The sequence below is a fragment of the Gigantopelta aegis genome, chromosome 4, assembly GCF_016097555.1.
Source record: "Gigantopelta aegis isolate Gae_Host chromosome 4, Gae_host_genome, whole genome shotgun sequence".
NCBI lineage: Eukaryota > Metazoa > Mollusca > Gastropoda > Neomphalida > Peltospiridae > Gigantopelta > Gigantopelta aegis.
The window spans coordinates 23,975,053-24,001,489 of NC_054702.1; the positions used below are offsets into that span (position 1 = coordinate 23,975,053).

Consider the following 26,437-nt stretch of genomic DNA (forward strand, 5'->3'; position numbering starts at 1 on the left):
CCATTTTGTTCTATTGATGCAAATTGAAATATATTTAGCTAAATAGTTTATTATACTATCAAGTCATTTATGTTGTTTTACAAGTCAGGTTGATGAAAGTGAAGTGCCTTGTCGTAAATTAGAGCGTTTGTTTACACTGTGCTTAAGAGGAGTTTGACGGAGATGACGTTACTTCACCCCAAGCTATACCACAGGACATCACAAAATGGCTGCCCCCAGTTAGCAGGAATAATCATGTTTTTTTTATTAACTCTAAAATTACGCGTTTTTCAGTTGTTAAAGTGTCAGTATGTGTTGGTGGTCTGAGTATGCATCTTTCCAACACATAAATCTCTTGTTTGAGTTTACTCTACCTTTAACCAGTTGTTGGAACGAGAAAAAACCCAATCAATTTAATGGATCTACTGAGGTGGTTTGATCCTGTGACACAAGTGAGCACTCAACCTTTTACACTAAATCCCCCCCCCCCTTCAAAAATAATAATTAGTTTCAAACTATGAATGATATGAATAAATGAATGAATGAATGAACAAATGTTTAAGGAAACTAAATGCTCTTAAACTTACTGTTTTTGTTGTTCTGCTTCACGTTGTTTACTTTGTTGCCATCATCACTGGTATCAGATCTTAATGGTGGAGCAGCATCCAGTATCTTTGAAGGATCATCATCTACAATGCAAAGTCAGCAAACACAAATTTCCAAAACACTGAAGAAGAGAGGATCAGACTATTTAATAATATTTAAAAAAAAGAAGTAATTTTTACATAAAATTTTGAACACAGTGGGGTGGAAATGCCCTGATATTGTCTATCAGGAAAATATATCATAAATGTCATTTGTGAAGTGTATTACTACCAGACGTCTTAAAATAGTAACAGTTAACAGCAAAAATAGTTTTTCACCCCACCCCATCTGTTTGGTAATGACATTTAAAAAAAAAAGATTTATCATTAATCCAAAAACTCATCTCTGAACATCTTTATTTCGAAAATTTCCTGGGAGCATGCATCCGAATCCTCCACCGTGTTTCTGCCAGAAAGACATTTTTGGCTATAGGACCTCCTCCAGAAAGAAAATGGGTTAAGTTTAGCAATGATACCGGTAAGAGTAATTAATTTTGTCAAAAAGTTAACTTAAAAAAATAAAATCTGCCAAAACAATCTAGGTATAGCACCATACCTGTTTTACCCTCTGGCAGAAACCCTGCTCTAGATCTTGCTCCATTTGCAGGGATGTGAGAGGGGCTGGAACAAAAAAGCTTACTGTGGCCAGGGACCAGGGGCCACTCTAGAGCCTCTGAAGAAAAACTGTTTGCAACCCCTAGAACTGCCAAAAATCTAAACTGGTTATAACTTGTAATATAAGGCACACATCATAAACTTGAAAGCGTGAAAACATGCAAATGAACCTTGTGTTCTCAACAGTACTGAACATCATGTTTTAGTTTTTTTAAATGGAATGGAAAAGCGCGTTTCCGCATAGCTCTCACATCCCTGCATTTGGGGTCTCGGCTCATTTGAGGTAACAAAATCAAATTAACCTTTTTCAAATTTGTGACCCTTCCCCCTTTACAAAATCATTGATCCATCCTTGGGCATTGCCCTGAACCTGAATCAATGCAGTGAGTTGCATAATATGTAACCAACAACAAAAATGAGATTGCTCTGACTTATAATCCTTACAGTTCCTTATTTTATAGTCGCCAGGTACGTCTGCTTTGAAATCCTTCTCTTCTGATTTCTGGGGCTGAACTTGATTATATTGATTTTCAGGTAGTTCAGAAAATGCTTCATTTTTAACCTCTTTATTGCCTGGTGTTTTGCCATCTGTAAATAATATGAGACAGTTATGTATTTGAGTTTTAAGTAAATATTCTGTTGTAAAATGTTTCATTCATAACATTCCTCATATTATCCAGTATAAGACATTAAACAAGTACGGTAGTCATTGAAATAAGCATTGTGCCTGATAATCCGTATGCGGGTTAAATTACCATGAATTTAGGGCCTGCACGATAACCTATACGTTATGACACATTTATCAAGTTTACAGTTTGCAGTATCATTCTTTCATAATACCACATCAGTGGGCCCACTGGGCTATTTCTTATTCCAACCAGTGCACCATGACTGGCATATCAAAAGTTATGGTATGTGCTACCCTGTCTATGGGATGGTACATATAAAAGATCCCTTGCTACTAATGGAAAAATGTAGCAAGTTTCGTCTCTAAGACTATCTAAAAAATGACCAAATGTTTGACATCGAATAGCCGATGATTAATAAATCAATGTGCTCTAGTGGTGTTGTTAAACAAGACAAACTTCTTTCTTCTTTCATAAACACTTGGTTACTCATTCATGTCAATGCTCTTCTAATGATACTTATGTATGTGTAATTTATATTAAAACAGCATACCACCAATTAAAATTTAGGTGGGGGGGGGGGGGGGGGGGGTGTGGAGAACAAATGACCATTCTCAACTTATTTCAATGCCTGACCATCAATTGTTAATATGCAATAAATATTTTATTTATCTTCAAGATAATATAGCTTTAAAATATGCAGTTTTTTGGTAATGGATTGGTTAAATGATTAGATACGATCCTCTTTAAGAGAAAGTGAAAACAGAGATTGTGGGGATAGGCTAAAGAAGTGGATCAAACACAAGAATATAGGTAACTTAGATGCACCATAAATTCCCAAGGACTGTTTACTAGTACTAAAAGCAAACTTATTTAACAAAGCCTTGAAAGCTCTGTTCAAAATCAAGAGTAGTTTAGCTTACCACCTCAAATCATAAACAATAAATTATTTAATTTGATACATTTGAAAAACCAATAGTTGTATATAATTGTGATATATGGGGAGCGTTAAATATCTTTCTGGATATTTGTTTATATATTTAATAAAACTCAGAATGCAGTTTATATATTTAAACAAAACAATTGTACCATGATAACCATTCATTTGCTCAACTTATACCATTTCCACTGAGAGACAGCTATGAAGCTAGATGTGTCGGCGTGCGCTCTGAACTTGCTTGCCCCCCCCCCCCCCCCCACCTGGGGGTACTTATGGCAAGCTTTGGAATGTTGTTGGAGTTCCGCGTTGCGTATACCGCTTTGGTGTACGGGGACGCGGACTCCAATAAGAAAAGGAGAGGAAGAGGAGGATGGAGGAAGGAAGGAACGCCCTGCAGGGGCGGCAGGAGGAACCAAAGCCAGCCTGTCCGACAGATGACACCCCCGGAGGAGGACGTAGATAACTGGCCTTGGGGAAACTTAAGGCTCAGTACCGGGACTACGTCCAGGGCGACACGACCGATATGGCGAAGCTGAGGGGCTGGTTTTGCAACCAGGACTGGAGACCACTGCCAGACGGGAGCCACTTCGAGCTCCACAACATTCAGCTCCAAAGCTCAGCAACGGGACTCATCGTGACGCACCGGTGCCATCAGACCTACCGACAAGCGATCCTCCTCTACGAGATGGACAGTTCAACAATCCACAGGATCGTCAAGACGATTTATGGCACCGGTTACCGCGTGGTCATCAGAGATCTGCTCTCTAAGAAGCAACTCATCCCATCGCTGACTGCAACTCCGGAAATCGGCTCGCCATAGTCGCCAACCTCTTCCCTAACGTCCTTAACGAGGCCACTCGCGTGGACATATAGATCACTCTTTAAACTTTTAGACCTTCGTTCAAAATTTTATGTCGAAATTACACTTTTTTTTAAAAATATATTATTAAATAGTCTACTTTCTCTTATTTATTTTTGGACTGTCCTTCAAAAATGCTCCAAATTATATAAATATTTGGCCGAGCAGTCAATTCATTTTATTTTTGGCTTGTAATTTTTTTTTTTAATCTTACTAATTTCTTTTACTAATTGCTAATTTCAAAATTCTGTCCATTCATCCCCCCCCCCCCCCCGTGTTAAACTAGTTATCTATCAATCTAATTTCTTTTTGACCGCCCAATCTAATCTAGCGACCAAATTTAATGAGTAGATTTTATTTTTATTAATTATATTAATTAGAGATATTAATTTTTGGATGTAAATTTCAAAATTGTCCCCTTAATTTTGTTCTGTCCCAGAGCAAGTCACTGGCTATCCAGAGACAGGCCCCGGGATGGACATGCTCGAAACTCTAGTGGTATATGAGCATGTAAAAATTATTCGCACTCGCACTCAACTTATACCATGATCAGACTTGTTATATTCATTATCCTAAAATGATGTCTGTTAACATTGGTTCTCGATGACTCCATTTTGTAATTAGGAGATAACCATATGGAGTGTTTAGATTTGTGGGTGTTATTGTCTATTTGATCCTGCAAATGTCATTTTTGACCGAAAGCATTAGCCTGAGGTGAAAAATGAAACATTTGCGGGCATCAAATAGACAATAACACCTGCACATCTAAAAACCCAACATGGTTATGTTCATTGTACACTGAATAATTTTTTCTACGGAACTAACTGTATATTTGGTATTTTTTGAAAAAAATACCTGGCCACACTCTAACTGTTGACCGTTGAACCTTCAACTTCGCCTGTTTCAATTGCTAATGACGTCATTTCCTAATGACGTCATTAGCTTTCCGGGTGTTATTGTCATTTGATCCCGGAAAAAGAATATAATTAACCAATCACAATACAGAACACACTCGCCATCAGTTTACAATTTGCCTTAAAATTATTTTTATAAATTATTATAGATAAAAACTGAAACGTTTTGTGTTGGAAAGTTCTGGCTGTCAGCTATACCACTAAACGTTACACTCACCGAAACAGGTGACATAGTTAACAATATTTACGCAATTACGGCTGATGTAGTTCATCAAGATAAACATATCCGGCACGATAATGTTAAAGGAACACACGGCAATTAAAGGTAGGAGAGTAATTTTTTGTAGTTGTTAACAATTTGGTTCGGACAATAGTTTTTAAACACTAAGGCATATTTTTTACTATTTGAGCCGTTTTTGACAACTAAAATACTAAAATCATACTTTACTTAGATTTTATTGTTTAGATCATCCATTTTTGTACATTCAAAATGTTTTGGGTCATCCTGGTGTTTTTAATATCACAAAATGCATTTCTCATATTTTAAAAAAATGCACGTGCATCTAAGAAGTAACAGTTATGGAGTCAAGTTTTCACCATTTCAAAGTCAGAGACTCGTGTTTCACTCAATTGTAAATGTATGTGTATTTTTATGGGTTGAAACTAGGGTCTGTCCTTTTAAAAAATGGACCGTAGACATTTACCTTGGTGAACTACGGCTGATGGCTGCATGCATGTTACAGTTTTTGATGCACCAGTGGCGGATCCAGAAAATCCATTTAGTGGGGGGCCCCAGTGACATGAGGTGGATGCCAAGGGAACTTTGGGGGAGGTTTGGAGGGGGATCGTAAAAAATGAAAATTAATACATGTGTATTGCAAAATATAGGGGGGGGGGGGGGCGGGCCCCTGCCCCCTCTAGATCCACCTCTATGCACGTGCATTAAATTGGGCTACATAGCGGTCAGTTTAGTGCTCAAATACTAATAAAAAGGTAGCTATTTGGATAACAACTGTCTATTTATAAATATTTATAAACTTTAGAACCGAATGCTTATGCTCACCGAGTGGTACAGCGCTCGCTCCTTGCGAGTCGGTGTGGGACCGATCCCCATCGGTGGGCCCATTGGGCTATTTCTCGTTCCAGCCAGTGCACCACGACTGGTATATCAAAGGCTGTGGTATGTACCACCCTGTCTGTGGGATATAAAAGATCACAAATATATGCATATAAAAGATCCCTTGCTGCTAATCGAAAAGAGTAGCCAATGAAGTGGCGACAGCGGGTTTTCTCTCTCAATATCTGTGTGGTACTTGACCATATGTCTCACGCCATATAACCGTAAATAAAATGTGTTGAGTGCGTCGTTAAATAAAACATTTCTTTCTTTCTTTAAGTTTATGCTCGCCGAAACTGGTCTCCCCTTAGCCCGAGTACTCTGACTGTAAGAGAGCTAGACGGACATTTGGACATAAACACGCTCTCATGAGAGCGTGTTTATGTCCAAATGTCCGTCTAGCTCTCTTACAGTCAGAGTACTCGGGCTAGTCTCCCCTGTGATACTTTTAACTTTGTCATTATTATTGATGGCTTTTAAGTTTTGGTATTACTTACCTGACGCCATGCCCAATGAATTTTAACCTATTTACAGAACTCGTAGAGAATATAGTTACAGCTGATGTTCAGATGTAAGATTTTGTTTAGAAATGTGTTTTTAAAACACGAACATCGAATATCAACAAGTACTACATTTTTCTGAATTGGGGAATTCCCTTTTATAAATAGAATCGGATGTTTCTTCTCGTTTTTATCTTCTTGTTTTTTATTTTAAAATGTACAATAATTATCCCAGAGACAAAAATATACTGAGTAAAAGCAACAATAAAAATAAACATAAAATTTATAAGTCACGATTTATCCCAAAGGTGTCAGAAAAAAATCGCATTCGGAATATCTCGGCCAATTACGGAGTCCCGAAAGGCGTACGCATTCGAATCGGCCAAGGAAATACGAGAATTACCGGAGGTGTATTGCATATGCGAAAATGGCTGAAGTCATGTGGCATGTGGCACGGCGATGTTAATTCTTCCAAGGCTAGCTCTGTTGACGTTATTAATGAGTCACTTATTGTGATACTAATTTTGTGTAGATCATAGCGCTCTCTGTCGCTAAATGCATTATGTTGAGATTAAAGCCATTTCGTATTGTTAACAATGTGCACATTTCGGGACTTTTTGACGTTTGTAAGGTCAAGGTCACATGCCGTTCAGTGGCACGTTGTCAATGTTTTGGACATTTATGCAAACAAGAATCAACTTTTTCTTGGCCATTTTTGGGATCATTCTATAAAAGAACAGTATTTAAGAAATGCACGTCAACTTCATTATTACAACGAAATTTCCCGTTGTCAAGATGTTCCAAACAAAAATCTGATGTTGTAAGCGGGCAGCGTTTGAACAAATTGAAGTTGAGTCCAGAAGCGTCAAAAACATTGACTCCAAAAGCTAGACCGAAGGCATCAGATATCAAACGACTTTTAACTTTGGCAAAACCAGAAAGCGCTAAAATAGCAGGTAGTGGGCTAAGTTTTTGTCATATAACATAACAATGACATTACATTTGATTTTTTATATTTACTAATGTGCAATACTACTACATACTAGTAGCCCGAGTACTCTTGACTGTAAGAGAGCTAGACTGATATTTGGACATAAATACGCTCTCATTACAGTCAGAGACCAAGCTATGTATTTTTTTGGCAATTCCCGACAACCAAAAAGTTGGCAAAGATTTCCGCTCTAATATCACAACAATCCTATGTTTGACGTTAAATACTTTTACATTGATCATTTTCGAGTTAATTGATTTTAAAAAATCCACATATTAATCACTAATACACACACTACAGAAAGAAACCCGACAGCACCCACATTCAGCTAAGCTTCGGCAAACTCCATACAGCAGAATTCTAAGTTCGCCGACTAATATCGTGACGTTGCGTCACATGATCGCCCACTCAGCCATTCCGTCTACTAGGCGGAATAGTCCAGTGGGCGATCACGTGATCTACGTCACGAAATAGGTCACAGAGCTTTGTAATTCTTGCGACGGAGTGTCACGAAGCGTAGCTGAATGTGGGTGCTGTCAGATTTCTTTCTGTACTAGTAGGCTCAATGTAATCGTTGATTCATTCAACATTCGTTACATTGTGAAATTTTTATTCTGCATAAACTAAAAACCGATAAACTGATGAAAAAAACAACCAACCCCCCGCCCCCACCAAAAAAAAGCAACACAAATAAACGGCAACGAAAAACACACACAAAAAGCAACAATAACAAAGAATCAAACAAAAAACAACAACAAACAAATGAACAACATATTTGACAGCAGTTTTCTTGGTTATGGCTTGACATTCTATTAATTCAGTCTTTGAAATAAGTCTGTCGTTTAAACAAAACAAACTTTGTTTTATTTAAATAAATCACAATTTAAAAGCATTTAGTCACAGATTCAGTGGTCCTTATTTCTCTAAATATGGATTATAAATGGAAATTGCATTCATTTGGAATAGCAAACCTCGCTATTTTTTTTATCCAAAACATTTTAATTGAATCACGATTGAGGGAATCCTATGACAATCAGTGAGAAAACTTCTTTTCTAAATATTGGAATTCGTTTATGAAGTCTAAAACATACAGCAAAACAGAGTAGTGATAAGGCTATATATATATACTGAAAGAAAAAAGAAACATCGGGTCATAAATTGTGGAAAAATTCCTAAATAAGTGGGCAGATTTGTATGGAAGTTGTACAAATAACTCATTGGGTTATTGTGCATTATACCCTGAATCCACACTCAATGAAGTGTGATAGAGAGTGGCATATGGCAAGACAATGAAAATCATCAAAAGCACGTGCAAAAGCATGATTCGGACGAAGTCGGGGGTACAACTCATACCACATTGTAGTGTTACCTGTTACAGAACACAATCCGATGCGTTATTTGGTAAAGTTTTGATTGCCATTATGCCATGCTTGACCAAAGTTGAGAGGGGTCAAGCAATTTCACAGCTCATGCAAGGTCATACGCAAAGACAAGTTGCCGTGCAATTTGGTGTGAATGTTCGAACCATACAACATCTTGTGATACGTTTACGGGTTACAGGAAGGGTTGCCGACCGTCCCTGGTCCGGGTGACCACACGTAACGTCATGCCGAGAGGACCGAGCAATCAGGCTTGCGCATTTGCGCGATCATCACCTTATCATCGGCTATGTTGGTCTCCCTCTGACACCATTAAGTCAACAACGTTGGATGAATTGGTAGCGTGCACATGCACCGGGAAGGTTCCACATGAATCAGTGGAGGTGTGTACTGTTCACGGATGAATCAAGGTTCACACTTTTCTGGTTGGACGGGCGACGTCGTGGGGAGAGATTTGCCAACGCTTGCATTGAGGAGAAGGACAGATTTGGGGGTGGCTCAGTCATGGTCTGGGGTTGAATTTCCCATGGGTTGAAAACGTCTTTTATGGTCATCGCTGGGAACCTGACAGCCGTCCAATACAGGGATGAGATCCTGCAGCCTCACGCCGTGCCCTTTGTCCAGCAAAACAACGTGACATTGCAACAAGACAACGTAAGGCCGCATGTTGCAAAAGTGTGTAGGGACTTCCTTGCAGCAAACAACATCGTCCCCCTCGACTGGCCTGCTTACAGCCCCGAATCTGTCCCCCATCGAGCACTTGTGGGATCAGTTGGACAGGAGAGTGAGGAATCATTCAAACCCACCCATCACCCTTGCCAATGAGGAGTGTGAATGCCGTGATGAATTCCATGACCAGGAGGGTCAGGGCAGCTACACGGGCACGGGGTGGTCACAGTGAGACTAGTGGACTATACACAGACTAACAAGAATTAAATGACGTGACAGATACTAATGAATTGTTTCCATGAGTGTTTGATTTCAATTATAGGGGTCAATCGGATTATATTGCCATTTTCTTGCACATTTCAATAAAAAAATTGACAGTATTATCATTAGTGTCCATCCTTCATAGATATGTAGTAAATTGTACATATCGTGTCATACAATTTCATCTGCTGGCTTTAAAGTTGACCTGACGTTTCTTTTTCCTTTCAGTATATATATGACAGCCGTGTAATGTACCTTTGAATTTTATATACATCACCGCCGTGTATAGAGACTTAAAAATATATTATTTCATGACGAAATAACAGCGAATACTCATAAATATAATAATAAACAGTTGGAACATGAATTCACAATTTTTGTTTATTATTATTTTTTCTTGTATTTCTTTTTTTCTTTCTTTATTTTGTTGTCTTTTTGGTTTATTTTAATTTTTTGTATTATTATTGGGTTTGGGTTTTTTTTACGGAGCTACAATACACAGGACCACTGCAGGTGCATACATGAGAATTTTATCAAAGGGGGTCTAGACTGAGGTGAACGATGTTTACAGGTGGGGGTCAAGACATGTTGGGGGGTGCAGGAGTTATTTTTGTCTTTTAATTTGTAGTTTTTTTTGTTTGTTTTTTCATCTTTTTTTTACAGAGCTACCATACACAGTGCCACTGCAGGCCCATGTGCAGGGATTTTTGGGTACTGGGTACTATTTTAACGTGCTCATATACTGCAAAGGTTTCTAACATGCCCATCCACGGCTTAGCCTCTGACATTGCCAGTGACCAAGTCCAGGACAGGGCAGGAGGTAGCCCAGTGGTACAGCGCTCGCTTGATGAGCAGTCGGTCTAGGATTGATTCCCGTTGGTGGGCCCATTGGGCTATTTTCATTCCATCCAGTGCACCACGACTGGTATATCAAAGGCAGTGGTATGTGCTATCCTGTCTGTGGGATGATGCATATAAAAGACATCCTTGCTGCTAATCGAAAAGAGTAGCCCATGAAGTGGCGACAGTGGGTTTCCTATCTCAATATCTGTGTGGTCCTTAACCATATGTCCGACGCCATATAACCGTACATACAATGTGTTGAGTGCGTCATTAAATAAAACATCTCCTTCCTTCCTTTTAAGTCCGGGACAGGATGGGGGAGGGTAAGTTTGAGGTGGGTGGTATTTGGAATAAAAATGTAGAAGTTAGGTCAAAGACCTAAAGCCAAACTGGAGACCTAATAATATTCTACTCATGTCTGAAACAAAAAACTTAAGTCCAGAAATAAACTTTGAGTGCTCGGTCATAAACATCTATGGTAATTCGAGCAATTTAGTTGGGCTGTCAAAATAAAGTATGTCGGACTATTTATAAAAAAAATAAACATAAAATTTTGAACTGCAGCCAAAAGATTTAAAATCCGACAAAGCCCTTACCTGGAAGCAAAATATTTGCAGAAGCTTTGCATCTACTGTGACTGGATCTGATCAGGGAAGCTGTAGTGTGGTAGATTGTCCCATCCACAAGCTACGGTTCTTCACCATGTAGATGTAGGCGCTGCCAAAGATGATCTTCATTATCATGTGAATCATCTGATTGTCCATGGAGATCTCCCAGCAGTGCCACGTGATGGCAACTCCCGTCTTCCTGATATCCACCCTGGTGAGATGTATCCCAAAGTCGCCATTGCCAAAACGGTGTGGTATTGGCTTGAATGCCTCTCTTTGATGCCCTGCGATGAGATTGCTGGTGTTTGAAGTGATGCCTATGAGTAGCTTGGCGTACTGGGGTTCGATACCCTGCGATGAGATTGCTGGTGTTTGAAGTGACGCCTACAAGTAGCTTGGCGTACTGGGGTTCGATCTTGTTGACCTGTAGACTCCACTTCAAACCATTATTTTCGTGACAGCTTGCGTCGCTTGTCTGGTTGAGGACCAACAACAACAGGACCACCCTGGTGGGCAGGGGCCAGTGAATCCACCACAACAGTCCGGACTGGTAGGGTTGTCTATGCTAATAACGTCTTCCACCTGTTTCTTCCTTGTTGCCTTCCTGGGAGATGTAGTCCTAGGTAGGGGGCGGCACTGGTGTAGGATCCTCCACTGGCAGTTGAACTGGTAGGAGGAACTGCCGCTGGTGGTTTAGCCACCAGTTTTGATCCTGGCGGTGTTGGGTCGGGCTTCCTCGGGGCTGGCATTGCAGAAGGGATTGATGCTGGTGGTTGAGCCACCAACAATGGACCCCCGGAGGCTCCTGGCACGCACCTCCTTCTTGGTCTCTTCTTGATTATCCTAGGTGCAGCCATGTGTTTCCATAAACAATTATCCCTGTATTTGGATAAGTTCTCAAAGCTATTAATCAATGCCCCGAGTAGGGTTGGGGTAGATTAATCTCGAGCATTGTGAAAGAGGTAGGAATGGGTGGTCTCTTCTGGGCCGAGTGAAGTTTACGGGTGGTGTGTGTGTGAGGTCGATACATGTTCCCCCGAAAAGTGTATCTTAAACCCCCCCCCCACCACCACCACCACCACCACCCTGTAGCAAATACCCACAATGCGACACATATATAACAAGTTTACAGTCCCTGTTATTAATACATGGGGGGGGGGGGGGACATAGCCCAGTGGTCGGTTTGGGAAGGATCCCTTTAGGGCTATTTCTTGTCTCAGCCAGTGCACCGCGACTGGTATATCAAAGGCCATGGTATATGCTATCCTGTCTATAGGATGGTGCATATAAAAGATCTGTGATATCATTAAACAAAACAAAAACTTTGATACTCAGGGATTTATCCAGGATGTTTTGCCAGGGTCCCATATCTGATGAGATTGGAAAAATTAGCGCATGTAAATCGTACTTCGGATATGTTCTCAGTCCACTGAATGATGTAGTACACCTCTCTTAAATTATTCTGTTAGAACAGACAGCAGGTTTCCTCTCTAAGACTATATGTCAAAATTACGGAATGTTTGATATCTACTAGCCAATGATTAATAAATCAATTGAATGTGATTTAAGTCACTTTTCAGACCCTTGTTTTGGTTTCGTACACAATAAATAAAACATATCCAACGGTAATTTTTTATATGATATATTTGACAAAAGGTACTCTTCATTTCTTTCATCTTTTAAAACTTAAAATTAATATTTTGTCCAGAATTAAGAAGAAAAAATACCAACCTGTAAACAGCGTAGTCTGCTTGTTAAAAGAATTTTGACACGGGTCAAGGTTAGTAGAGCAGTTTTTATTTTAATGTGGAGAAGCATTGTAATAATACAGCTAATTTTGAATTTGAATGACGTCGGTACCTTTTACGAAATATGGATTTCAAATGAAATTACAGTAAGATATGCTATTTTTATTTGTACGAAGCCTCGTCGACCTTAGAAAGATTTTAAAACAAAACAAACTTTAACACACTTTTAGAACAGACATAATTAAATATATATATTGAGAATTTTTATCAGAAATTGGGAATTTGTAGTGTCACTTTCTTTTGGCCTATGTTATGGCCCGCAGAATTGCTGGATAAATCCCTAATACCATAAATCTACTCATAGACCCACTGATATTTTGTTCTTCATTCATATACCTGTTCTAATTGTATTGATACTTAACTGTGCTTATTATATCAGTATGATCCATTCTGATTGCAAAATATTTTACCGTACAGTTGAAAATTTGAAACTTGAATATAATAATCAAATTATGCTGACTATACACCTTACTTTTAGGTATTTTAAAGGCATACTGTCACAGTTTTAAGAACCTTATTTCTTTAAAAATGGATAATAAATTTTTATCAGAAATTGGGAATTTGTAGTGTCACTTTCTTTTGGCCTATCTTATGACCCGCAGAATTGCTGGATAAATCCCTAATACCATAAATCTACTCATAGACCCACTGATATTTTGTTCTTCATTCATATACCTGTTCTAATTGTATTGATACTTAACTGTGCTTATATCAGTATGATCCATTCTGATTGCAAAATATTTTACCGTACAGTTGAAAATTTGAAACTTGAATATAATAATCAAATTATGCTGACTATACACCTTACTTTTAGGTCTTTTAAAGGCATACTGTCAGTTTTAAGAACCTTATTTCTTTAAAAATGGATAATAAATGAAAATTACATAAATCTTTGGAAACCAAATCTCGCAAAATATTATTATCAACTGAACCTTGATGGAGTGAAGTCCATGTCAACCCTTTTGACAGTTTTAGTTTTTTAATTGTGGACCACTGCCATAATTCAATTATGTTCACAAAATATCATTAATAAGTGGAGTGTGGTGGTTACATAGATGTTTGAATAAAGTACATGTAGGGAAAAATCAAATATAAAACCAACTTGTGTTACTTTCCCAATGCTGACATGTCCTGTTCACTATTGGTATGTTGTGTTGCCATTTTATTACGGTTAGAACCCCAAAATTATTTCTTTTGTGGATGGTGAATGGGTTATATTAAATTTGCCACTGGGTACTCACCTTCCACACTATATCACTCATATTAACAGTAATTGGTTAATTTGTAATTTTTTCTTGCTATAACTTTCTTAAAACCTTTTATTTTGTACCTAATTTTTGTGTTTTTATTTTCATACGTTTTAGGGGCTGTTGCACTTCTCCTTGTTTCGAGTTCTGTGACGATTGCCATTCCATTTTGTATGGGAAAGGTGATTGACATCATTTACACAGCTTCGCAAGATGGCCACCTTGGTGATCGCCTTAAAGACATATGCAAAATATTGTTAGTCGTCTTCATTATGGGAAGTTTAGCAAACTTTGGACGTGTGTACCTGATGCAAATTGCAGGACAGAACATTGTAAAACGCCTAAGAGAGAAGTTGTTTGGATCCATCATAAAACAGGAAATAGCTTTCTTCGACAAGACGAAAACAGGGGAGCTAATCAACCGACTCTCTACCGACACATCACTGCTGGGTCAGTCGGTCACAATGAACATCTCTGACGGCTTGAGGGCAGCAATATCGGCTATTGGTGGAATTTCTATGATGGTATGCTAAATGATTTTTACAGTTTTCAACATCTTTTAAATTTGGGGGTGTGGGACGTAGCCCAGTGGTAAAGCACTCGCTTGATGCACGGTCGGTGTGGGATCGATTCCCATCAGTGGGCCCATTGGACTATTTCTCATTCCAGCCAGTGCACCTCGACTGGTATATCAAAGGCTGTGATGATATTATGTGCTATCCTGTCTGTGGGATGGTACGTATAAAAGATCCCTTGCTACTAATGAAAAAATGTAGGGGGTTTCCTGTCTAAGACTCAAAATTACCAAATATTTGACATCCAATAGCCGATGATTAATAAATGAATGTGCTCTAGTGGTGTCGTTAAACAAAACAAAAAAATTATGATTGTATTGTAAATGATTTTTACGGTTTTGAACGTTTTTAAAAATTTGTTCAGTATATTTTATTTTCTTGGGTTTTTTTTATGTTCAGTCTTCTGATGATGTTAGTAGTATATTATTAAAGTGTTGAGAAAATTCAGTGGTTGAGACAGAGACTTTGTTTTTAATCATTTTACTGCTTACAATCAACTAGGGTTCTAGCTCACTTTTCTGGTTACATGTTATCTATTTAGGCTGTCTGACTCGGTCCTTATGTTTTAAGGGCAGGTTATTGCCCATACTCGCCATTGGTTTTGTAAAGTGCAGACCAGATGGGTTACAAATCGCCTGCCTAACTCAAAATAATGTTGAGAGAAATAATTCTTTTGTGTTAATGTTAAAGGCTCGCTTTTAGATCAGTTTCTCACAAACTGTAAGTATTAAGTCCAGGAGACTTGATTTATAATTACATCTATGGATGATCAAGGGTGGAATGTAGCCCAGTGGTAAAGTGCATGCCTGATTCGCGGTTGGTCTAGGATTGATTCCCATCGGTGGGCCCATTGGGTTATTTCTCAGTCTAGCCAGTGCACCATGACTGGTATATCAAAGGCTGTGGTATGTGTTATCCTGTCTGTGGGATGGTGCATATAAAAGATCCCTTGCTACTAATGGACAAATTTCGCGGGTTTCTGCTCTAAGACTAAGTCAAAATTGCCAAATGTTTGACGTCCAGTAGCCGATGATTAATAAATCAATGTGTTCTATTGGTGTCGTTGAACAAAACAAACAAACTATGGATGATCATGACACTGCACTGAAAGGGTTATGGCAAGACATGTAATTCCAAGGAATTCTCGTTTTTCTCTAAGGTGTTTGTTTGTCCAAAGCTTGCTGCCATATCGATGGGTATTGTTCCTCCGATAGCTGTGGTGTCTGTGATTTACGGGCGGTATGTGAAGAACATCACTCGTCAGGTGCAAGATAAGCTTGCAGACGCAACACAGGTAAGATATTTTCTTAAACACTTTGTGAAGGAAAGGAATGTTTATTTAATGACTCCTCAACACGTTAAACTATGCATATTTGGTTCATGTAACAATTTTGACCCTTTGGTCTAGAGTTTGTTTTGTTAAGTCTTAATTTTGCTTAACCTATTTTTTATGTGTGTCTCAGACCTTGCATGCAAATACACATGTACAACCTGAGATGTTGATGTGTAACTAGGTTACTGTGACCTACTTTTCATGCATTACTGCATATTAAAGGAAATCAATTCATATAAAATATTCAGTAATTTGTGTTTGCTTCTCTATCAAACTCCTGCGGGCATGATCATGTACATGTACCTCACTGTTTAAATTTATTTAATTACATATTAAGACCTTTTTTTTTCTTCTTTTTTTTTATGTTTTGGGCATTACCGGACGATTTGCCGGTTGCCCCATTTATTTTTCATTATCCTACCTATTAACAATTCACATATTAAGAACTACTGTCTGCTCTTTTAGAAAATGATCGCAGTAAGTGGTTGTGAGAGAATAAGGTGCATAACAATTAACTGTTAAGCCTGCTGGAAATGTTTTTAAGGCATAAACCAAATCAGTTAGTTTTACTTTGTAAGTGGCAGGTACTGGTCAAAATAAAGTCGAGCTTCCATCTGATTTTAAAGTTGAACATGCCTTAGAACATTAAACGGATTATCCTGAATTTGCTGCTATTGTAATGTGTTTATGACATAAAAAAAAGAAAAAAGTTTGTTTTATTTAACGACGCCGCTAGAGCACATTGATTTTTTTATCTTATCATCGGCTATTGGACGTCAAACATATGGTCATTCTGACACTGTTTTTAGAGGAAACCCGCTATCGCCACATAGGCTACTCTTTTTACGACAGGCAGCAAGGGATCTTTTATTTGCGCTTCCCACAGGCAGGATAGCACAAACCATGGCCTTTGTTGAACCAGTTATGGATCACTGGTTGGTGCAAGTGGTTTACACCTACCTATTGAGCCTTGCGGAGCACTCACTCAGGGTTTGGAGTCGGTATCTCGATTAAAAATCCCATGCCTCGACTGGGATCCGAACCCAGTACCTACCAGCCTGTAGACCGATGGCCTGCCACGACGCCACCGAGGCCGGTTTATGACATAAAGACCCTTGTTGATGACTAAAATTACATATTAAAGATATTTTGTGTTTCTGTATAAACAAGATGTTTGTTATCGTCGTAATGTTAGTAGCAGTCCAAACTAGATTTTACCTTCAAATAATTTCATACATACCAAAATATATATACATGTATTATGAAGTGAAATGAAAAATGACTGCTACTAACATTATCACAAACACATTGGATCGACTGACCATGGTATTCTAACAAGAAAATGTATTGAATATGTAATCTTAGTTACCAAAAAGATTCTGTTATATAAATATGATAAAAATCCTTTTATTAAAATGACTCTTTAGTGTTGATAGTAATAAATGATTCAGAATAAATATTGCTGTGATCACTTGATAAGATATCTTAAATGGATAAACATTACTAATCCAAGAATTTATAACAGAAGAGTATTTACAAAAAACCCCAAAGAAAACAACAACAAAACATGACCAATCTCTGTTACAACATACATTTTTCATTTCAGTTTGCAGAGGAGAAACTAGGGAATGTTCGCACTGTACGTGCATTTGCACATGAGAAGAAAGAAATCTCGGCTTATAGTGAAAAGGTTACAGATGTCTTAATGCTGTCATATAAAGAAGCTCTTGCAAGAGGAATATTTTGGGGATCAGTAAGTTGGTGATATTTGAGTCTGATGCTTGGAATGTTGTTACAGTAACATCTATATTAAAGTATGTGCAATACATTTTAAAAGACAAATTCCAAACGTTTGTTAAGTTAAAAACACTAACAGAATAGGTTTAATCAAATGTTCTGGTAAACATAACATGGTCATAGAACACAGATTTATTCTATGTATGGGATAATGTGTCTGTCTTGCATAGCTAAGGATGGGAGAATACTCTACCCATGACATTTGTATCATTACAAACAAATACATTCTGTGATGTCAGCCTAGGCACAACAATCTTGGTGTAGAGTAACGCTTTTCAAAAAAAAACTTTCATGAAAGCAAGAAAAAACAATCTGTGCAATGCACTACCGTCATAATTTTTCTAAAACCTGGTTTTTGATGATTTTACTGAAAAATACATGCAATACTACACTCTTGTCTTAAATATCATTTATCTTCCAACACATTGTTTAAAAAAAATGTATCCAGCTCGCTTTCACCATTAGCTTTGTTTTTAAATAACTCATTAAAAGATAAATGGTATCTAACGGCCATTTGTGTAGTAATCTCCTATTTCTTCTTCTCCTTCAGACTGGGTTGTCGGGAAATGTGATCGTGCTGTCTGTGCTGTATTACGGTGGAATAATGATGACGGAAGCCCAGATCACTGTTGGTGACCTTTCGGCCTTCCTTCTCTATGCTGCATACGTGGGCATCTCTTTCGGAGGTATATTTCTCGTTCAGCCAGTGCACCACGACTGGTATATCAAAGGCTGTCATATGTGCAAACCTGTCAGTGGGATGATGCATATAAGAAATCCCTTGCTACTAATGGAAAAATGTAGCATGTTTCCTCACTAAAACTATATGTCAAAATTACCAAATGTTTGACATCCAATAGCCGATGATTAATAATTAATGTGCTCTAGTGGTGTTGTTAAACAAAACAAACAAACTTTTGAGGGTAACTAGTCAACATTTAAAGATGCTAATACTGGAACTTCATTTCTTTGTGAGATTGAGGGGAATAGTATGATTCTGAAATTATTTTCAATATTTTTGAACACCTTTCAGAGCACTGAAATATGTACGATCATAGATATAATTGTTTTCAGTGAGCACAAAAAGCCTTTAGAAACTTCAGCAAGTCATAGACTGTGACAGGTAACTTGATAACTAATTGGGGCAGGATCTAGGTCATTGGGTAGAATACTCACTTCAGGTGCTCTCATTGTAGGATTGAACCACTTCGGTGGACCACCAGCCTCGGTGGCGTCATGGTTAAGCCATCAGACTACAGGCTGGTAGGTACAGGGTTCGTAGCCCGGTACTAGCTCCAACCCAGAGCGAGTTCTTAAGGGCTCAATGGATAGGTGTAAGACCACTACACCCTCTTCTCTCTCACTAACCACTAACCAACTAACAAGTAACCCACTTTTCTGGACAGACAGCCCAGATAGCTGAGGTGTGTGCCCTGGACAGCGTGCTTGAACCTTAAGAGGATATAAGGACGAAAATAAGTTGAACTTCGGTGGACCCATTCTTTTATTATTATTTTTTGTTCTGTCCCAACCAGAAAGAAATGTTTTATTTAATGATGCACTCAACACATTGTATTTACGGTTATATGGCGTCAGATATATGGTTAAGGACCACATAGATATTGAGAGAGGAAACCTGCTGTCGTCACTTCATGGGCTACTCTTTTCGATTAGCAGCAAGGGATCTTTTATATGCACCATCCCACAGACAGGGTGGTATATACCACAGCCTTTGATATACCAGTCGTGGTGCACTGCCTGGAATGAGAAATAGCCCATTGGGCCCACAAACAGGGATTGATCCCAGACCGACCGCGCATCGAGCGAGCGCTGTGCCACTGGGCTACGGACCGCCCCTGTCCCAACTAATGCCCAATGTCTCACTGCTAATGAAAATATGTAGCAGGTTTCCTCGGATGATTAATTTATCAATGTTCTCTAGTCGGGTAGTCGGGTTGTTAAACAAAACACATTTATAACATTACTTAATCAGTGTTCTAGGGGTTAGAACATAGCCCAGTGGTAAATCACTCACTTGATGTGCAGCCGGTCTGGGATTGATCCCTGTCGGTGGGCCTGTTAATTGGGCTATTTCTCGTTCCAGCCAGTGCACCATGACTAATACGTCAAAGGCTGTGGTATGTGCTATCCTGTCTGTGGGATGGTGCATATAAAAGATCCCGTGGAGAAAAATATAGAGGGTTTCTTCTCAGACTGTCAAAATGACCAAATGTCTGACATCCAGTAGCCAATGATTAATAAATCAATGTGCTCTAGTGGTGTTGTTAAACAAACCAGACTTATAACTTTAATTAATCAGTGTTCTAGTGGTGATGTTGTCTAGATTGTATCATGTTAATTTCTTATTGACCAGCATTGTATGATTTACAGTATAAACTATTTCAATCCAGGCTTGAGTTCGTTTTACACGGAGCTGATGCGAGGGCTAGGAGCCAGTTCTCGAATTTGGCAGCTGGTGCATCGAGAGCCGAGAATTCCGTTATCAGGTATGTAAAGTCAGGAATTATTTTAGTCAGTGCTTTGATACAGCTGCTTTTTTCCCGTTCTAACCAATGTCCGATGACTGGTATAACAAAGGCAGTCTGTTTGAAAATGTATATAAAAGCTTCGTTGCTGCTAATGGAAAAATGTAGTAGGTTTTTTTTTACAACTGTGAGTCAAACTTCCCATATGTTTGATATCCAATAGCTGATGATTAAACAGAATAAACTTTTAACTTTGTGCATTGGTGAATAGTTCAAAGTAGCTCATTACTTTAAAAGACTGAGCAATGTTTTTAAGATTTTCAAACATTGATAAAGGTTGTATATTAATTGAGTACCAGTACTACAGCAGTAAGTTAAATATCATTTTTAATTATGTTTGTCTGATTTGTTGTTTGTTTGTTTTAGATGGACTGACTCCATCAGGTCCAGTTCAGGGAAATGTTGAGTTTGAACAAGTCAGTTTCTACTACCCGTCTCGCTCAGACGTGGCCATATTTAACAATTTCAACCTCGTTGTGCCTGCGGGGTCAGTCACGGCCGTGGTTGGGTCAAGTGGGTCGGGAAAATCAACAGTCGCTGGATTGTTGCTCAGATATTATGATCCAGCCAATGGTATTTTGATGTGCTTTTTGTGTGTGTTTTTTAAATCATATTTAGACTAGTTATATGTGTGTTATCTCAATTCGAAATGTGGGTGTTACTTTTTTGGTGATGGTTATGAAGAGTTCATTAAATTGTCATGTTTTATAGCAGTTTTTCAGAAAAAAAAATTTCCAGATGAATGAAATTTACATTGTAGTTGCCCCTATGGATGTTCATCCAAGTACTTATTTGATTAATTTAAAATTAATGTTGAATATCAAATTATTTTATTCTAAGTACATTTAAAAAAAAGTCCAGTTTAATTAATCAGGGACTTAAAAAAGTATAAAATTTGTTTGAACACCCAACTAGTTTATGGTAGATGAGACATTTAAATCTTTGGAATTCTTGTAATTACTAATCACACTAACTTATACATTTTAAGTGTAAGTTTTAAATCGGCATTATTATGTTAAATTTAATCTGTTTTGAATTGTGGTATTTTACTCTTTGAAATGTTAACATTTTCTTGTTAATATGAAAGCATATCTACTTCAATTCAATATATATGGCTAACAGCAGCACTCTAAAAAGACATTAAAATGTCCTTTAAATTTCCACTAACATTAATAGTGGAATCTGTTTGTCATCATTGTAGGTAAAATTACGTTTGACAGTGAGGACATCCGTGCTTTGAGCCCATTATGGCTGAGAAGTCAAATTGGAGTGGTCAGTCAGGTATGTATTTTCTACATCATTTTTATTTCAGAATGAAGTTGGCATAAAAAAATTTTTTAAGTTACTGAGAAATAAATATTTAGTACCGGCCTCAGTGGTGTAGTGGTTAAGTCATGAGACATATGGCTGGAAGGAACTAGGTTCATTCCTGGTACCAGCTCCCACCTCACTTCTCTCTTACTAACTACTGACCCACTAACTCACTGTCCTGGACAGACAGTCCAGATAGCTGAGGTGTGTGCCCAGGACAGCATGCTTGAACTTTAACTGGCTATAAGCATGAAAATAACTATAACTGAAATTAAATATCTAGTTTTCTTAGCAAAATCAATGGGGGCGTTGTTGATGAGGTAGTAAAGCCGTCAGGTGTAAGACAATTACATTGACTTCTTTCTCACTAACTGTTAACCATTAACCCCTGTTCTGGACAAACAGCCCAGATAGCTGGAAATCTATAGTCCATCCCATCCTTGTGCAAAAGTGTTTTTTGTTAATAATTTCAGTTTGGTTTGACATATGAAGAAAATTAAAAGTCTTTTGGAAAAAACTAAAAATTACTATTTTTGTGTGCAAGTTACAAAACAATCGGCTCAGAAATAAATAACTTGTAGTAAATTCCATAGTGTGAAAAAAAGGCATTCCCTGTGAGACGGACTATAGTACAAATCAAAACCGAATCTATTTGATGGTTAATTTTGTTTATATATGCCAGGAGCCAGTGCTGTTCTCGTGTTCCATCATGGATAATATCGCCTACGGTTCCAATGACCCTAGCACTGTGACGACAGAACAAATCATTGATGCAGCAAAGAAAGCCAATTGCTACACCTTTGTGACGTCATTTCCTTCTGGATTCAACACACTGGTAGGGGAGAGGGGACTTCTGTTGTCAGGTAGGACATTTATTAATTTGATAACCCAGAGAATCATCTTGTTCAGTTTTTAAGCTGAACAAAAATATTATATTTCAAAAGGTATAGCTAAATTCAGCTATTTCTTACCCAAATTTAGTTTTCCTCAACTAAATAAACATGAACAAAACGAAACATTCATTAAACAATTAAAAAATTGTATTTGTAATTTGAAATGTTTTATTTGTATTTTGTGATTTTGTGAAGGACACCAGCATAGACTAATAGTACACAATTTTTTTAAAAATTAAACAAAAAGTCACCAGATACATGTATATATGAGAGCCATTACTTATTAAATGTTTTGACATTTTGTTGGTTTCAGGTGGTCAGAGACAGAGAATAGCAATAGCCAGAGCTATTTTGAAGGTGAGAATTCTGTGTTACATTTAAATCTGTAATCTGTAAAGTCTTATATATGCTTTATCTGAAATATGTCTAGCTTTTAAACATCTCTGGTTAAAAAGGTTGTTAAAGCTTCAATCTCAAAAATAGTTTTATTATTTAACCATTTAGATTTTATCATCCACATTAGGATTTCTCCATAACACATTATTCTTTTAGATGTACTTGATAATCTTGGTCATATTAAAATGTATTAATAAATATGAACAGTCGGTTAATTAATTTGTGGGTCACTTTCTCTACTGTTCTGTGTACACTATATTAAAATATTTATTGCAACCTTGGTGTGTTGAGAGGAAATTTTTCTCAGTAAAAATAATCTAATATATAAGAACTAGAAATAATAACAGAAATTCAATGCAAATGTCTGCATCCATGTTTTGGATGTAATTCATTGTTACATAAGGGGCTGTCCATAATTTTCAACATTTCCACGAGTGTACAAACCGTATGCGGGGGGGAGGGGGTTAAGGGGCCAGCATACACTTTTTTTGAACATGAAAAATGTCAATCAACATTTTTCATTAGGGATGTACACTTTTAGGGGGGGGGGGGGTGGTGGTCAAAAGCGTACGGTTTGTACGCTCTTGAAAATGTTGAAAATTATGGACGGCCCCTTATGTAACAATGTATTACATCCAAAACATGGCAGAATTAAGGCTTGCTTGTCAAATGAAGCTGATGGTATATATTGTTGGTAAAAACACACAGGTTTTGTTTAAACAGTGCTTGTTTTTATACTGCTTTAAATCTGAAAGTGGTGTTTTAAGATGGAGAGGTGACACTGCTGCTTTGGGTTGCACACCACCATTAATTACTCCATGCAGTTCAATACAATTTCTGTGTCAGAATGTATTCTGTATTAAATACAACAATATTGAGAGGGTCATGTGACTACTAGTTTTAGGGAGTGTTCTCTCTTGACATGTACCTGTAGCTTGCTAAAAATCAAAACAGGTCGCCATCTTCATGTCCGAGTATCATCTCATTTTGCTGATATACAAGTGACACAGTTGTTATCAGTTAGTATTAATTGTAACAAGTAACTTGAAACCAATGGGTTATTTAAATACTACAGAAAGAAAGAAAGAAATGTTTTATTTAACGATGCATTCAACACATTTTATTTACAGTTATATGGCGTCAGACATATGGTTAAGGACCACACAGATATTGAGAGAAGAAACCCACCATCGCCACTTCATGGGCTACTCTTTTCAATTACCAGCAAGGGATCTTTTATATGCACCATCCCACAGACAGGATAGCACATACCACGGCCTTTGTTACACCAGTTGTGAAGCACTGGCTGGAAAGAGAAATAGCCCAATGGGTCCACTGACGGGGATCGATCCTGGACCGACCGCTTTACCACTGGGCTACATCCCACCCCTTAAATACTACAGAGATCAGCCTACGTGTAATGATCAAAGAAGGATTTCAAAAGACATACTTGAATTTTGTCTAAAAAAAATTATGAGGAACCATTCCCTAAATCGGACTATATTAAGATGCCACAAAAAGTAATAGGGGCGGGACGTAGCCAAGTGGTACAGCGCTCGCTCGATGCGCGGTCGGTGTGGGATTGATCCCTGTCGGTGGGCCCATTGGGCTATTTCTCGTTCCAGCCAGTGCACCACGACTGGTATATCAAAGGCCGTGGTATGTACTACCCTATCTGTGCGATGGTGCATATAAAAGATCCCTTGCTGCTAATCGAAAAGAGTAGCCCATGAAGTGGCGACAGTGGGTTTCCTCTCTCAATATCTGTGTGGTACAATGTGTTCAGTGCGTCGTTAAATAAAACATTTCTTTCTTTCAAAAAGTAATGACACAACAAGTGGTGATGTGGTGCCTTTAACAAAATCACCATTACAGTAGTATCTACAAAATACTGAATATAATATACCGGTATTTTATTGTAATATTTTCAAAATGTTTATAATTAAAGTCTGTGAATCATAATTATGATGGATACAGGGAAGTAACTAAAAATTTAAAAAACCTTAATTACAGTGAACAAATAAATTGGTTTATAAAAATTGCATTTCAGTAATAGTCATATACTGTTAACTCATTAGAATTAAATTTATGATACTTTATTTTTTGCAGAACCCTAAAATCTTGATTCTAGATGAAGCCACTAGGTAAGTAAAAAAATTTTAATACTGAAAACCTTCATTCAAAAGGGAATGAGTGGGCGCCTGTGTAATGACTTAAACTGAGGTATAGAGGTTTGTCATGAGTGTTGTTTTTTTAAAATGGAAAATAACCACTGAGTCTATGTTAATCAGTATTTGGCAAGGCTTAACTAGATACAGTTGTTATTTTACATAATATTTTAGGATTCTATCTCAAAATCACACACTTCCAACTCAAAATCTGGGATTCGTGAAAGCACAGAATTGTGCTAAATTTGCAGCCTGTATTTGTGTTTATACAGTATATTATATTCTGTGTGTATAATGTACATGCATGTACTCTGTTTTGTAGTGCAGGACGTAGCCCAGTTGTAAAGCCCTCTAGGATCGATCTTTTTCAGTGGCCCAGTGGGCTATTTCTCGTTCTAGACAGTGTACCACAACTGGTATATTAAAGGCTGTAGTATGTGCTATCCTATCTGTGGGATAATGCATAAAAACATCCCTTGCTATTAATGGAAAAATGTAGCAGGTTTCCTCTGTAAGACTATAAATCAAGATCACCAAATGTTTGACATCTAATAGCTGATGATTAATAAATCAATGTGGTCTATAAACAAAACAAACTGGTAAAGTTTTTTGGGGTGGTTTTTTGTGTCCATGCTTTCAACTCAAAATCTTGGATTCGCAGAACTGCCGAGAGGGAATTCTTGGTGCAGGACGTAGATGCATGTACTACTTTTTGTGTGCATATAATATAAATGTGTGAACTGTGTTTTGTAGTGCGCTGGATGCTGAGAGTGAATTCCTAGTGCAGGACGCCCTGGAGAACCTGATGGTTGACAGGACGGTGATAACCATCGCCCACCGTCTCTCCACCATCAGATCAGCCGACCAAATCGCTGTCATCGACGGCGGACGGATCGCCGAAATAGGCAGCTACGACGATCTCATGCTAATACCTCACGGAATCTTCCGGAAACTTGTAGAACGACAGACCATAACCAGATGATTATTGGATGATTAGACAATGTAATCGTGTGTCATGAGCATTTGTGTCATAATCATTTGTTTACGTCATAATCATTTGTGTGTCATAACTTGTCTCCTAATTATTTGTGTCATAATCATTTGTTTATGTCATAATCATTTGTTTGTTAAGAGTCATAACCATTTATGTGTGTGCAATGTTAACACTAAGTCAGAATTGTTTATAAATTCAGTTATTTATTGGCCAGTGATAGATAGAGATTATTAAACGAGTCGGTGTGTTGTACTGATTTTATGAAACGAGTGTCAGGATTTTTGTATTGCCCGAGCGAATCCTGACACAAGTTTCGTAAAATCAGTACAATTCATATGCAGGTGTAATAATTTCTTTATTATCCATATTATTATTGTTTTTGTGTTTTTTATGAATAATAAGGACAGTCTCAAAATGTTTCAAC

The 26,437-nt window shown here is 37.8% G+C and overlaps 2 protein-coding genes across 5 annotated transcripts in view; one reads left to right on the forward strand and one right to left on the reverse strand.

Annotated features, from left to right (window-relative positions):
* LOC121370211 overlaps positions 1-6,327 on the reverse strand; it is a 28,465-nt gene extending 22,138 nt beyond the window's left edge. For 3 of the 4 annotated variants that reach the window (XM_041495327.1, XM_041495332.1, XM_041495326.1), the window contains exons 1-3: positions 6,192-6,327; positions 1,683-1,826; positions 567-668 (exon numbers count right to left, since the gene is read on the reverse strand). In XM_041495327.1, the coding sequence (XP_041351261.1) occupies positions 567-668; positions 1,683-1,826; positions 6,192-6,201 (256 nt within the window). In that variant the 5' untranslated portion in view covers positions 6,202-6,327. The remainder of the gene's footprint in view (positions 1-566; positions 669-1,682; positions 1,827-6,191) is intronic. The other variant, XM_041495329.1, reaches the window with a different exon arrangement.
* Positions 6,328-6,631: 304 nt separating this feature from the next.
* On the forward strand, positions 6,632-26,381 carry LOC121370214 (ATP-binding cassette sub-family B member 10, mitochondrial-like). Its single transcript, XM_041495334.1, has 12 exons — positions 6,632-7,150; positions 14,118-14,524; positions 15,735-15,869; positions 17,515-17,661; positions 18,256-18,391; positions 20,117-20,212; positions 20,618-20,824; positions 21,453-21,532; positions 22,245-22,425; positions 22,769-22,812; positions 24,961-24,995; positions 25,773-26,381. The coding sequence occupies exons 1-12, from the start codon at positions 6,757-6,759 to the stop codon at positions 25,999-26,001; spliced, it is 2,091 nt and encodes a 696-aa protein (XP_041351268.1). The 5' UTR covers positions 6,632-6,756; the 3' UTR covers positions 26,002-26,381.
* The last annotated feature ends 56 nt before the right edge of the window (positions 26,382-26,437 follow it).